The sequence below is a fragment of the Carassius gibelio genome, chromosome A7 (assembly GCF_023724105.1).
Source record: "Carassius gibelio isolate Cgi1373 ecotype wild population from Czech Republic chromosome A7, carGib1.2-hapl.c, whole genome shotgun sequence".
NCBI lineage: Eukaryota > Metazoa > Chordata > Actinopteri > Cypriniformes > Cyprinidae > Carassius > Carassius gibelio.
This window is the reverse complement of record NC_068377.1, coordinates 20474539-20489391: the sequence shown is the minus strand read 5'-3', so window position 1 is coordinate 20489391 and position 14853 is coordinate 20474539. Positions and strand designations below refer to the sequence as shown.

General features: G+C 36.2%; 1 protein-coding gene and 1 long non-coding RNA gene across 2 annotated transcripts in view; one reads left to right on the top strand and one right to left on the bottom strand.

Moving 5' to 3' along the window:
- LOC128016773 (receptor-type tyrosine-protein phosphatase N2-like) overlaps positions 1-14853 on the top strand; it is a 175584-nt gene that overhangs the window by 143542 nt on the left and 17189 nt on the right. Inside the window, exons 14-16 of the mRNA XM_052601554.1 lie at positions 6584-6796; positions 11569-11716; positions 11985-12058. Of these exons, the coding sequence (XP_052457514.1) occupies positions 6584-6796; positions 11569-11716; positions 11985-12058 (435 nt within the window). The remainder of the gene's footprint in view (positions 1-6583; positions 6797-11568; positions 11717-11984; positions 12059-14853) is intronic.
- Positions 3814-5168, bottom strand: LOC128016774 (uncharacterized). The gene is made up of 3 exons (XR_008184284.1): positions 4995-5168; positions 4049-4233; positions 3814-3906 (listed from the first exon to the last, which is right to left on the bottom strand). It is a non-coding gene; the product is annotated as an uncharacterized LOC128016774 (long non-coding RNA).

Sequence of the window (14853 nt, the reverse complement as noted above, 5' to 3'; positions counted from 1 at the left end):
CCATGATCCTGTTTATATCTGTCACATTCTAGCCATGCAAACCAGTATCCACCAGGAGTGTTTCATTAAGTTCCATTTGTGTAACCATACATTCTTTATAAACTATTTTGATAAGAAGTTTGACATTAAAAAGAAGGTTATAGTTACATGCATTACTTAAAGTAAAAAACATGCTGTTAAAGTAATATTTTTTAAAATAATGAAATATTAAAGGATCAGATCATTTTTGCGATTGATTTATGAGACTAGGTGCAGGCTGGTAGACTACAGCATGGCACTAGCAACATCAAAGCAATGGGTTCAACACTAATGAAAACACGCATGATTATGTACACCTTGAATGCACTGAAATTCATTTTAGATAAAAGCGTTTACCGAATGCATAAATATGTTAATGTTAAATGTGCACAAGAACATGCATTCATTCATTTACTTTTAGTTCATTTATTTATACAGCTTTCACTACTCCTTGATGGGGGAATGATCTTCCCAACTTTTCCTGAACAGACAAGTCTCTAGCTACCTTTAAGAAACATCTAAAAGCACGTCCTCAATGAGCATTTGACTCACTGTCTTCAAATCTTTCTTCTGATCAGTTTTGGAAATTAGTTTAGATTAAAATGGTTGGTAAATGATTAAATGCAAATTCTAAATGAGTTTGATACTTATTGGTTTACTGATTAAAAGAAAAGCAAATGTATGTGTTAATTTGTGCTGGCTGTCATGAACATGATTTTATTAGGAAGTGTCCACTGTTTTAGTAGCAGTTTTAATTATTTTAATGCAGAATGACTCATGATGGACATCAGCTCAGATCTAGTCTGTGACTGGGTTTAGAGCTCTTTGGCCTCTGTTTAGCCCCCACAATCTTCCCTACTGGTTTCTCTCACTGGGGAGCTCCATTAGTGAGACAAACTAAACTTCCACCTCCAACCCCCACACTTCCTCACTGACCCTCACTGACCCTGTCAGCCTCACTCTGCTCTCTCTCTCTCTCTCTCTTTGGTTTCACCCAGAGCCATATAGAGAGAGAGTTGCGACAACGGAAGTTCGAAATGTTTGGTTGTCACGTGATTCGTGTAGACTTCAAATAGTTCCAGGAAGTGCGTTGGCGGCCATTCAAACTGATAAGAGTAGAGTGACAGAACTGCGATTTCTGGTAATAAGGAATCAATAAATGCATTTATTTTATATGTTTATACAACACACTGACATATGTATGTAGCATGAGTATGTAGTTACAGCGATGTTGTTTTTAAAACATCAAATCGGGTAATATTTGAGGATTAGTGTTCAATTACCGTTATTTTAAAAACGTATTTCAGGCTAACGTTAAGTTTTATAAACACGGGTTGCTGTTGCCTTTTTACGTTACATTTTGTCCATTTTTTCACTGATCTCATGTTAACTAATGTCATATTGATGACTTTCAGGTAGTACAGAGACGGGCTGGTGACAGGTGATTTTCAGCTTGCACCGCACTATGGGTCAATTAACTGTTAGTAGCAGTAATTAGCATGTTAAATAAATGTAAAATGAAGCTTACTGTTTATAATTCTTACAATTACATATAGTAATATAATTATGTATTATAAATAATATACCTATTATATCTAGTATAATTCTTACAATACTTATTCATGTACACAATATATTCAGGTTTAAAACCACTTAAGCATGCTCGTATATAAACATGTACACTGCCATTCAAAAGTAATGATGCTGAAAATTCAGGTTGGCATCACAGGAGTATATTCCATTTTAAAATAGAAAACAGTTATTTTAAATTGCAATTATACAATTAACTATTTACAGCAATTCATGAATACATTTCTAATAAATTTAATAGCATGACAAGCATTTTGTATGTGTCCTTTCTTTCATGTTGTCCTTGCAAAGTCTCCACCGTGGTTTACTGTGCTGCATGGGGATGCTCCACTCAGTCAGAGAAAGGTGTGCGAATGTATATCTTCCCAGCTGACATAGAGAGGAGAAAATAATGGTTGGCTCAAGTCAGCAGGAGCAATCTAAATACAAATAAAAATTACAACAACAAAAAATTGTTAGGTAATTATACTTACATTTATTTGCACTTTTTTACATTGACAATGTTTTACTAGAAATAAGGAACAAGCAAAGCCTTGCAAAACCCAGGGAGCTGAGACTCATGGTGTGACATTGCAGGGAGTCATCAGTGTTACCTATAACTGTGCATTTAACCACCATGTGATATGTACTGTAAGTGGGTAGACAAAAAAAAAGGTGTGTGTGGAAACTAAACTGAAGTCAGTATGCAGACAAATTGCGGCAAAGCAATTTGTCATGACCAAAAAATTCAAGAGTAGGCTGTAGAGCTGAAACAACGAATCGATTTAATCGATTAAAATCGATTATTAAAATAGTTGTCAACTAATTTAGTAATCGATTCGTCGCTAAATAAATTTTATTTGCCATAAGCGGCTCATTTCGTGCATATTTCAAATCTGCGGTGACCAAAGTGTGGCAGTAATGAGCCACCGGAGGTTTTACTCAGCCAGTACAGCAGGTGAAGTAGCGAATAGCCAATAGCTGGCCTCGTTTTATGTCACGTGCTTCCCGAACAGCGTCTCTGCAGCATTCAGCGGGAAGTGGGAGTACTTTACTTTGAGCCTTTAAAATGAAGAGTAACCTGTAAACTCTGCACTACTGAACTGTTTAAGGGGCCGTTCACATATCGTGTCTTTTGCGTGCTCAAGTTCGTTATTTCCTATGTAGGCGCGCAGTATGCACTCTCATAATGGAAGCGACGCGTTCGCGACACGCACGCGGTGCGATGCGCCCGTTTTTCCAGGCGCGTCCAAACCGCATCCATTTGTCCTTTGCTGAAATTTCCGGGTCTTCATGGAGAGGGCACGTCATGGAGAGAGCACGTCATGGTTACTTAGCAAAGGCAGACGCCTCAGGGGCGCTTCTGCCCGAGCGCTTTGGAAAGAAGGAGAAAGCGACGCGACTAGCGTTTTCCACGCGTTTTTAGGTGCGATATGTGAACGGCCCATAAGAATTTTATTTGTGCAGATTCTCCAGTACAAGGTTGTTTGCAAATGTTTAGTCGTAAAAGCTGATAACATTGCTTTTTAACAGTTAACATTTAAAGCTTTACAAAATGTTATGTGATCAGTTTGTCGTTTACCAGTTCATAATTCAGACTTGCAACATAATTATGACTGAATGAGAGAGGTTTTTTTTTTTTTGTGTGTGTCCCATTTTTTTTTTTCTGGACAACCTTCTGATGGATTTTACTTTAAATTGTGAGTTCCATTCAGGTTTCATGCCATTGGCACTTTTTTTCGAAGGATTGTTTACAATTTCACAGCATAAGCTATAAAGCTTTTTCCCAGTAAATAATAAAATACAATGCACTGCAATTTTATTCTGTTTTATCCTTATACTTCATGAACATATGTTCTCAAAGATTCCTTAAGCTTTGTTTGGGATGTTAAACTACTTTAGGAGCTCTAAGGACTGCCATGGTGAAAACAATATTTGAAATCTCCTTGTGAATTTTGCTAGAGTATGGATCAGTGTTTTGATTGCAGAAGAGTTCGACAAAGGATTACTAACATAAAACAACTCCAGGTATATTTTTGATGAGGATATGACAATGCAAAATGGTTAAAATCTCTTAAAAATCTATGCTGAATGATAAAGACCCTTTATTAATAATTTACTTGGGGAAAAAATGGAAAAAACTAAAATATAAGTACATAAACCGATTAATCGTAAAAATAATCGACAGATTAATCGATTATCAAAATAATCGTTAGTTGCAGCCCTAGTAGGCTGAGACCAGATGCTATTCCCACAATCTTTGTACACCGTCCTGTGGTCAAAAAGAGGAGGGCCCTGCTCCACGATGCACCCCTAGACCTGTGAACATACAAGAAATGGCTACTGATTACAGCTATGTTATTTCAGGTGATTCATATATAATAAGTACAAACTCGTACTAGTTGAAGTAAAGTGATGTGATATTTTCAATATTTAAAATTAGCAAAACCATGTATTCTACCTCTATCAGTTTCAAAGGTTGAGGAAAAAAGAACGAGGACACTCAGAGAAGGGAAAGTGAGAGTGAAGAAAAAGGACATGGCTAGAGAGGAGAGACAGGGACAGGTGACACTGCCCAGTCAACCAGCAGCAAGTCAGTCAGCAGCCAGTCAGCATTCCAGTGAACCATCAGCCAGATACCAGGGTCTATTAAAAAAATTTAAGAGACAAGAAAAAAAAAAAAAGATCAAGCAATGCAAAGGCAGCACTAAGAAAAATAATGAAAATTCAGCTATCAAAAAAAAGGTCCCCTCAGCTCTCCAGACCTGCATCCTCACTGATGCTCCATCACAGAACAGTTCAGTGGCACCACTAATCCTCCACCCACCAGAACCCACAGAATATTACAGTATGTTACTTTTATACACTAACAAGTCTAAGTATATAATACAGTATTATTATATAATATAGACAGGTAATAGTAAATGAATCACAATGACTAAAAACACTCCACTCATGTTTTTGCAAACTCAATTCACTCTAAATGTATATCAATAGGGTGCATTTTATTATTAAGTAATTTAATACGTGTAATAAGGAACAAACTTTATAACCTCATTTTTACCACTTCCACTCACCGCTGTCACACGTTATATTGAACTAACGTAATAGGCTATGTAACGTTAGCTAACTTTCCCCACCCTGCAAAAAAATATGTTTATACTCCTTTTTTTCTAATTGCAAACACGATGGATGAAACTGAATTATGAGAACAGATTTTACAATTATTAGGGTGTTCGTTACTAACTTTATTCAGCTCCAGTCCTAGCCTAATCTGTTAGTTATCTGATAACAAACCTTAAATCTACTCATTTAATGAGTGATTATCTACTAGAAGGTTTTAATTTGCAATTTATTGTGATTAAGATGTACTGATAATACTCAATCTTATTATTTAAATGTCTTACCTGTTAAAAGTGCGTTGCAAACGGTTTGTTCTGCTGCATCTTCTACGGCGCGGCATCGGTTTGCCGCTACTTCCGGGAACTATTGAGAGGCTCCACGAGCCGCCATTGCTGTAAAAAAAGCGTTCCATTGGAGTCAATGGAGTTGTCGCAACTCTCACTCTATATGGCTCTGGTTTCACCAAAGGAAAAAGAGGAGTAATCACAACCAGGAAAAATTAGCAGAAAGCTTTTAACTCAATAAAAGTAAAGCTCTTCATGTTTTTAAAATGGCTTTAAAATGTTACTAAATGCTGGTGTGTTATACAAAAAAAAAAAAAAAAAAAAACTATTTGCTTAAAAAAGAGCATAGTTGCTTGAAGCTTTTCAGAATGGATTTAAGTTCTTGTAAATAGTTTTAAACATTATAGAGTGCATGTAGTCAGAATTGTTTTGTTTAACACCAACAGTGCTGTAAGCGATGTTAGCTATTTTACTATCTTCCACCAATGGCTTAGATCTCCCTCCTTCCTTTTCAAGATCCCTCCCCCAAACATCAAATCTGATCTCACCGAATCAAACGGGCAAAATTAGGCAGAGAGCATCCCATCGTCTTCTGACTGGCAAACAACAATAGCATCCTGCAGCCGAATTTATAACAGACATTATCTCAGCTCTCCTTTTTCAGCGATATCTAGTGCAGACATTTTCTGTGTGCTCTTCCATAAATAATTGCCCACAGCAATTATGTGTTGAGTGCCAGGTTAGCAGGGATCTAATGGCACATCTGTGAGAGAATCCAGCTTTTACATTGAAGCATACATCTGATATCCTCATAGAGTGACTGATCCTTGGGAAGGTGAACAGCAAAGGGCTGTTTATTTTTACCTTTCTTCTTACAGTCTGCTGCTTTATTTCATTTGGATGAAGAGAAAAATGGTAGATAAAAGCTTGGAATTATAATTCCTGAGTGATGTGACAGAAATGTAGTCATTAAGGCAAAGGAAAGACTTGTGAGTATAGCAGCAAATACAGTTTGTTGCTGGTTAATAAATGCAGTGGCTTTGTTCTGAAAGAGAGAGCGTTAGCTGTATTTTCTAGTCAGTTTCATTGGTTTTGTTTATTAATTGCTAATTCGGAATGTTCTTGGTGGCATTTTATGAAGAATTTAGTCATAAACTGTCATATTGTAAGCAAATATGCATGCTTATGAGTTATTAAATATGTGACCCTTATCTATGAGCCTTGTGTTTAAATATGACTGGTAGCATAAAGCAATTATTTGCTCCACTGGTGTTTCGTGAGTTTATGCAGATGATAGATTTCATCTTGTAGAGCAGACAGTGACGTAATGTGTTGTGGGCTGTATCGTGAGATGCAAAGTGGAAAAAAAATTTAATAGAATTGATTTTATCCAGAATTCGGATATAGAATCAGTTTGTATTTGTGTGTGATTTTTTTATAAAATAACTTTTATAATATTCTAAGCATTATATCCAGTGCTTTGATGTTGTATTTTATGTGATTGATCGTTTTAGTGTTTAGAACAGTTTTAGTTTGCCCCAGATAATGTCTTCACAGATAAGTCTAATGTTCGTCCACTTTCTCGATAGGATCTCTGTCGTCAGCGCATGGCTGTGCAGACATCAGAGCGTGGAGAACGATCAGAGGTGTTTCACCCATCGCACACGTCACGCATTAACAGCGTGTCCTCACAGTTTAGTGATGGGCCGATGCAGAGTCCCTCCACCCGGAGCAGCACATCCTCCTGGAGTGAGGAGCCTACCCAAACCAACATGGACATATCCACTGGACACATGATACTGGTAAACAATTTAATATACTGTATGCTTACGTGAACTCAGGACAGAGACTATTAAACACAGTGCCTTAAACTACTCGCCCTCTCCATATACAGACTGTGTCATTGCAGTCATAATCAAGATGAAGATAAATACACTATCTTTTTTTGTTTTTCCTTCCCCTATATCTCACATCATTCACTTATTTCAGATTTTGGGTTTGTTTTAGCTCTGAAAGAGACTGCAGGGCTCCATGGATGCTGGCTTTTCTGACACAATGGATTGTTTTAATTTCGCCCCGACTTTTGTTTTATTAATCTTAGCACAGCTTCGACAGGAAAGACTGATAGGTGCCTGGTAGCATTGTGTTCATTACCGAGCAGGGTATCTATCATACAACCAGCAGTGGAGCAAAACACTGAGTTGATTCATTTAGCGTATTGTGTTTTGCTGTAATGGATGTCCCTTATTTAGATTGTTTAAGGTTTTTGCAGCAGCTAATAAAACCATGTGCATTGTTTGGCTGAGATCCTTGTGCTCAAGCGTACACAATTACAAAGCCATTGTTCAAGCATTCAGAAGTTTGCAAAGTGCTGTGGTAATGATTGAATCGATTATTCAGATGTTTTTAAGCGTCTTGTCTTGACACACACACACACACACACACACACAGCAAGGATAATAAAACAATAGGCAGGTAACTCTTATAGACTGTGTTAAATTATAGACTGTGTTAGATTATCAAGTTGATATTTGATATTTATCACCATTGGCTGATCTGCAGTGTGTCTTTTATTTTGACAGCTCCCAGACTTTTATTTAGATGCACAGAAACCTCCATTCTTTGTCTTCATTAATTTGCTGTATACAGTATATTTAACTGTCCAATTTAATAAATTATTAGACAGTAATGTTAAACAAAATAGGAAATTATATATGAAAAGGGACTATTATTAGTTAAAGAAAAGCGAACACTATTATAATTGTATATGATATTTAAATATTCCTTTATTTGTAAAAATACTATAATAGGATTTCAAAATCAAGAAGTTGTTGTCTAAAGTTTAAATCAGTTTAAACATTTCAAATAAGTTTTTAATCAAATAATAAATAAAAAAATCCATGTTATTTTTAACAATGTTTTCTTAATTTTGTAAATATCATGTGAAATAAATATTAATTTAATTGCAGCATGTTTTAAATCTTTAAATTAAATTGTGTGATATTCTATATTGGCTTTATATCGAACATCTGCCACACTACTTTCATCATCGGCCATAAAAAAATCCAAATTGGTCAATGTGCTACAGAAAACTTCAAAATCGCATCTCTAAGCAATGACTGCAATAACAGCTAGTGCAATGTACTATCAGAGGTTACTGCTTGTACGCTATCCATCTCTCAATGGGTGCAATCAAAAACGGGTTATGAAATAATAGCTATTCTGAATGTGTAATCTAGCATGTCAGACTGCTATCAGACATATGTTTTCATCCCTCCTCAAGTATAAGAGCAAAGCTAGAGAATGCATTCCCCATAGCCTAGCTTCATATGGAGCTGCCCAGATTTATAATAGCCCCCTTCTTTGTCATTATATTTTGATTGACAATCCTACGGCTTCTCTCTCTGTGGTTTAATATATACCATGCATTTGATTTCTCATGAAATCTCATGAAAATACAGCTTATTATATAAATACATTCTAAAAGCTGTTGTTTCTGTACATTTATCAGATATCTGATCAGATATGTATGTTTTTTGTACATAAAACGTGAGGCTTAAATCAGATATTATGACATAGTACTTGTAAAAACAAATACACACAATAAGAATAGTATGTCCAAATACAGAGTACTTGAAAAGCAGCAGACGCAAAGGACCCAGATGACCTAAAGGGTGCATTATAGACAGTACTGACACTGTAGGTCAGCATCACCGGAATTTACAGCTTCCATAGTACATCTGATTAGTACCTGCTCAGATAGTATGCAATTTCGGACACACTGTGAAATTTAGCCCAGATTTCTGACCTTTTTATTATATATAGCCACTGCGGGATCATGAAGAACTAATTCAGAACCTTGGACAGCGCCACAGTTCACTGCTGTTGCTCCATTGCACTCTGTGTTTATTATTCCACGTGCAGCATGGACATGGTGAAAGATAATTCTATTTTTTTTTTTTTTTTTTAGTAGAGCAAAGTCCATGATATGTTCAGTGTTAAATGTGTGTGTGCATTTGTACCCTGTAGTATTTAGAGCTTATTTGACATTGCTTAAAGAAGAGGTGGGGTGATTTTTATTTATTTATTTATTTATTATCAACGTGAATGGAGAGAAAAGGGTCTGCTGCCTGTCAGGGAGAAGTACCTCAGTGATTAAATGGTTGGCTAGTTGCCAAATCCCTCTGTCTCTGATTAAATCATGCATCATCTTCTTAATAGAGGAGGTATTAGAGAAGGCAAATAGAGAGAGTTACTGTTACATATGGTCTCAGAAGCACACACACATAGGCAGATGCTCCATCAACCATCTGTAACGTAAAAACAAGAAAAACTAAAAGAGAAAATAAAAATAAAAACTTCTGCCCAGAAGTCAGATGTATGTTTAAGAAGAGCAAATTGTCCTCATAACAGCCATATGTGGCCACTTACACTGGCTGTTTGTCAAGTCATGGCACTCATGGCACAGAACTGGAGAAGTAAACTGATTGCTGGGTAATTTATTTATCTTGTGATCATATGTAACTTGAAGGATGAGAACATTTTAAGTGCAACTGCCTGTCACGATTTTTGCTGGTAAAAGGCCAGTGGTTTCGTGGAAAAGTGCTTTGTATGTTATTAAGTTAAGCTAGAATAGAGATCAGTACAGGTCATGACTTAGTTTGATTGTCGTGCAGGAGATTTTTAATTATTCTTGTGCATTATTATTCATGTATTTACAGTACAGTCAATATAATACATTCATTCAACAAGGATACATTAAATTGATCAAAAGTAAAAAATACAAATTTTACAATGATACAAAAACATTTTTGTTTCAAATAAGAAGTGTGACCTTTCTATTCATCAAATAATTATATACTAGTTTCCTCAAAAGTATTAAGCAGCACAACTTTTTTTTTACATCGATAATAAAAAATGCTACTAGAGCACCAAATCAGCATATAAGAGGGATTTATGAAGAATTATGTGACACTGATGGCTGGAATAATGGATGCTAAAAATTCAGCTTCACCAGAATAAATTATATTTTTTTTAATATGTTTGAATAGAAAATAGTTATTTATTAAAAAATATATATAATAATAAATCTTAGCAACTCCAAACATAGTAATGTATCTGTTATGGAAAATTTGAGTTATAGCTGTGTTCTAAAATGATAGCAATGGTATTTGTGTCTTTAAACTAAAAGGAAAATCTTCTGACACCTAGATTTTCTTGGTAATTGGCCCCATTTTTCTCCTATTTAAATTAATCTTATTACAATGGCATTTAATCAAAGTCTTTTCTCCTTCACCGAATCATGAATTCCATATGAACCATAATGTCTTTAATTAAGCAACTTGTCACACGGTTCATCATCTATTAAAACAAGGACACACACACATGCCCACTGTTCAGAGCAGTGCAAAGTCCTAGTCAAATAGGAAAAAAATATAGCAGTGATGTTGGTGTGAAGACAATGATGTACTGTAAGTTATATATTTAAAATGGGCACTTTTTGCATGCAGGAACATTGCGAGTTAAAGCCCTCTGAGATTACAGATCGCTGTCTGTGTACGGGCCAAGAGGATTCTTGACATTAGGTTATGAGTTTGTAATTGGTTTTCACACAATACATTTATAAACACACATTCACATGCCACACATGCACAAGGTAAACCCCTTCTTGTGGGTTAACAATGGGAGGCCAGAAATAAGCAGCCAAAAAACAAAACACCAACCGCCAAACAACACTTATGCTCTTACACTCTGGCCAGCAACACAGTCCTCTGAGCTCTCTGTCTGTCTGTCTCTCTCTCTCTTTCTCTCTCTGTCTCTGTCTCTGTCTCTCCATCCACTCCCCTTTGTCTCAGTTGAATTCAATTTGGGCTTCTTGGGAAGGCGGCTTAAGCGTAGACAGTCTTATCAGCATTTGTGCAAGCAGTGAAAAGGAGTGATTGAAGCAGGCTGAAGAGGCACTGGCGTGCCCAGGCCTTTCAGGAGTCTTAATTGCATGTGTGATTGTCAGGACAAGCCCCCTCCCTGCAACCCCCCTTTCTCTACCCCTCTCTCTCCCTCTTTCCTCCTTTGTGGTGCATGTTTAGGATTACTGTCTACTATTCCCGTGCTGAACGGGTTTGAGCTCTTGTCTATCTGAAGATGGATAGGTGAGTGATTGTATTGTTGTGTAGAAAGAAAGCACAGAAAGCGATAGGTTGGCCTTAGAGGTAAAGCTGGATTATAGCATACGAATGCAAACTTGCTATGTAGCATTTTTACTCACCGGATTAAGGGGAGGGACGGAGACTTAATTCAAAAACATTTACACAGGAAGACAAAGAGCACATGAAACGCATAAGCACAAGAAATATGGTTAATGCTCTTGTTTACGTTGTATAAACAACGAATGTAACACTGAATTGTATTGAAATCCTCTGCTGTATATTTGCGTCATTGTTTTATATGTTGTCTGGGCTGGAAATGCTTGTTTTATTTATTGAGTTATGCATGTTAAAGGAAATATTTGATTCGCTATAACATCATTAGGACCTTTCAAGCAGCTTTTGCCTCTGTGTCTTTCTCCCATGTGTAGACGTATATGGAGGATCACCTGCAGAATAAAGATCGTTTGGATAAGGAGTGGGAGGCTCTCTGTAGTTACCAGGCTGAGCCAGCAGCGTGTGCGGTGGGTCAGGAGGAACAGAATGTCCAGCGCAACCGCCCACACGGCGTCCTTGTGTGTGAGTGCTTCACAAATCGTAACTGCCTCGAGTGAATTCATATTTGTTTCTATGCCGTAGGACGGCAGCACAGCATGTCACAGGCTAATGTGTTCTGTTTTGATTCATTAAAAAGTCAGGGGCCTCTTCTAATCATACACTAATCAGAACTTTGTATCCTTTTCATTTTTATAAAAACATGCATTCTCTACTAAAGGAGTGTTATTGAATTGTTGATGCTCTAGTAATTAAGTCATCATCTGTCTCTGTCTGTCTCTGAATACTGTAGATGATCACTCCAGGGTCATCCTGAAGCCAGAGAATAACCAATCCAGATCTGATTATATCAACGCCAGTCCCATTGTAAGTAGACACACTTGTTATCTACATATTTATGCATCATGTCCATTAATGGGAGTGAAAACACCTCTTACAGGTTGTTCACGTGACTGAAACTCTTCCTCTTTTTGAAAAGGTGTTTATGTCTCTCTGTGCCAATTGTTTAGACCATGCCAGGTCGATTTTAACCTCACCTTTGAAACTGGAGGCTTGTAATGTATTTATTTGCTCTAAGACATGTCCCCCCCCCCATGTTCTCCTTCCCTTCTTTACTCTGTGGATCAACAGTGACCTTTCTCATACTGTTAAATATGCCCTTTTATGTATATGTAGACATTGAGAAACTGAAAAAACACAAAGAAAAAAAACTGAAACTAGGTTAAAATAGTCAATCATTCATTTCTAGAAAAAAAAAAAAAAAGCATGTCAAAAATTATTAGCCAGAAGGAAGGCCTTTCTATCAATGTAAGCTTTTTGTGTGCATAACATAAGAAAGAGAGCACAGCATTTGAATGATTTAAAACCTAACACTGTGATTACATCTCCATCACAGACACAATCATTTTTGTTTAGGCCCCTCTCATAATGTTAATTAGTATAATACCTGTGCAGCAATATCACATTGAGAAAGTCAAACCGAGTCATTTTTACATGCTGTTATTTGTGGACTCCAACTCGTCAAAAGATGAAACAAAAGGCACCAGCGAGTCAGCCCTCCCTCCCCGAGGGTTCGTGCTGAAGTCGGGTAGGGTGCACTGATCCGCTGGTGCGGAGACAAATGCATGGAGGCGCAGTAATTAAAGCGCAGCAGGGATTTGGCAATGTGTGTTTCAAAAACTGTGATAATTATGTCTGTCAATGTTTGTGGCTTCTTTCTCATTAGCTGCAAGAAAGAAAAAGGCCTCAAAGTAAATCATTTATGATATTTTTCACAACCTCCTCACACTAACACCCTATCTTTCGGATTTGGTGACTGTTTGGGGTTATGCTCTGGATCTGGATTTTTGCTCAGGATCTCTGTTTCTCTATCTTTCAGTCATACAAACACAAAAAAGGTATAAATGGTGCAGATAAAGCTTTTTGGATGATATTTAGAAACGCTTCAATCCTTTCAGTAATATTGAGTAAATTAAACCAAGTGAACACTATTGCATTCTTTGCTTTGTTCCATCAATCTTGACTCCTATTAATTTTATTTCAATATAAATAATAATTCATATATTGAGGTAATGTATCATGTGAACAAAAAATACTTTGCCCTAATCTTCTTCTTTCTTTTATTTTTTTCTCCCCATACAGAGCATAAGAGGATGCTAAATTTACTGATAAACTGCTAAAAGTGTCTGATGTCTTAAAGTAATTAGACTTTAAGTGTGTGATAATCTCTCTGAGTGTGAAATGACAAATCGACTATAATAACACCCTTTATAGAGAGCGGGTAGTCAAAAAACTTCATATAGACTGCCAGCATTAGTCAGCTTGTGTATATATAATTGTTCTACCCTCAAATTGCTCTTGCCAACAATTAAGGTTGTGCAAAGCAATTATATCCATTTTCTGCCATGCTAATGGGTGTGCGTGTCATTCACTGTAACCATGGGGTATGAATCTGTCTCTATCATGCAGTGGTGTTTGATCTTTTTGTGAAGCTATAGAGAAATTAGAGGAGAAGTACTGAACCATGCAATTACTTTAGCAAAAGTTTAGAAAGGCTTTGTGATCGCCTTTTGTGCTTATAAGTCATATATACTATATAGCATTTGATCGATGTGGTGAAATATTCATCAAATCAGAACTTTTTGGATGTGAAAAATGTCCACATTTATCAGGAGGGCTATACTTTTTAAATGACCTTAGCTTGAAGATTCAAGGACATACACAAACACATACACATCTGACACCCTTACCCTTTCAGACAAACACGCTTTTGTTACAGCTCAAAATGAGCACATTCCAGTCTGATGATAGCTTTCATTTCTTTTTGTAAGGAGCCATTTCATTTCAGGTCAAGATGATATTCTCTGGTGGTAATGCATCCAGACCATAATATGGTTCCTCTAATATGAGTGCGGACAGGATGTTGTAATCAGCGAATTATTATTATTATTTTTGTTTATTATTATATATTTTTTAATGGACAGATAGTGGGATGTGTGGACTAATGTTCAGAACCAATACATCAGACACACATAATAAGAGTTCATTTCTGAATTTTGGTCATCACAGCTTGTAGGCAAAGATTAATAAATAAGAATTGATCAATAGCATGCCCCATTCTGACCATTCACCTGTACTGCATAAATCAGTAATTGCCAATTGAGTTTACGTTTTCCCGTGAATATATGTGTGATTTCCTCGGACTGTTTTCCATCCACTGTAGAGTCAAGATTAGATTTTTATCTGGCACATACACAATTACATACAGAATACAACCTGCATTGAAATGCAAATGTGATTGCTCCAAAGACTATGCATAAAATATATAAAGATAAACAGTTAGAAATAATAAAAAATCAAAAGTAAACCTGAAGCACTGACAGTATACATCAAAACTTTTTTAACGTTGATGTTATAATGTTGAATTAAATTTGTAATAATGCTAAATTAAATTCAGTATGATATTATTTTATATAGTATATAAAATTAGTATAAACAGAACGAAATGTTAATTTGGTAAAATCTAAATTAGTAGGCTTTATACAAGTCCAAAATGTATCAATGTAAATACACAGGTTATACTATACATTTAAGGGTTAGGTCATGTAGAAACAGCTCCTTACGTTAAAAATTAAAGATACTACTTTTAGCAGTGAACACAT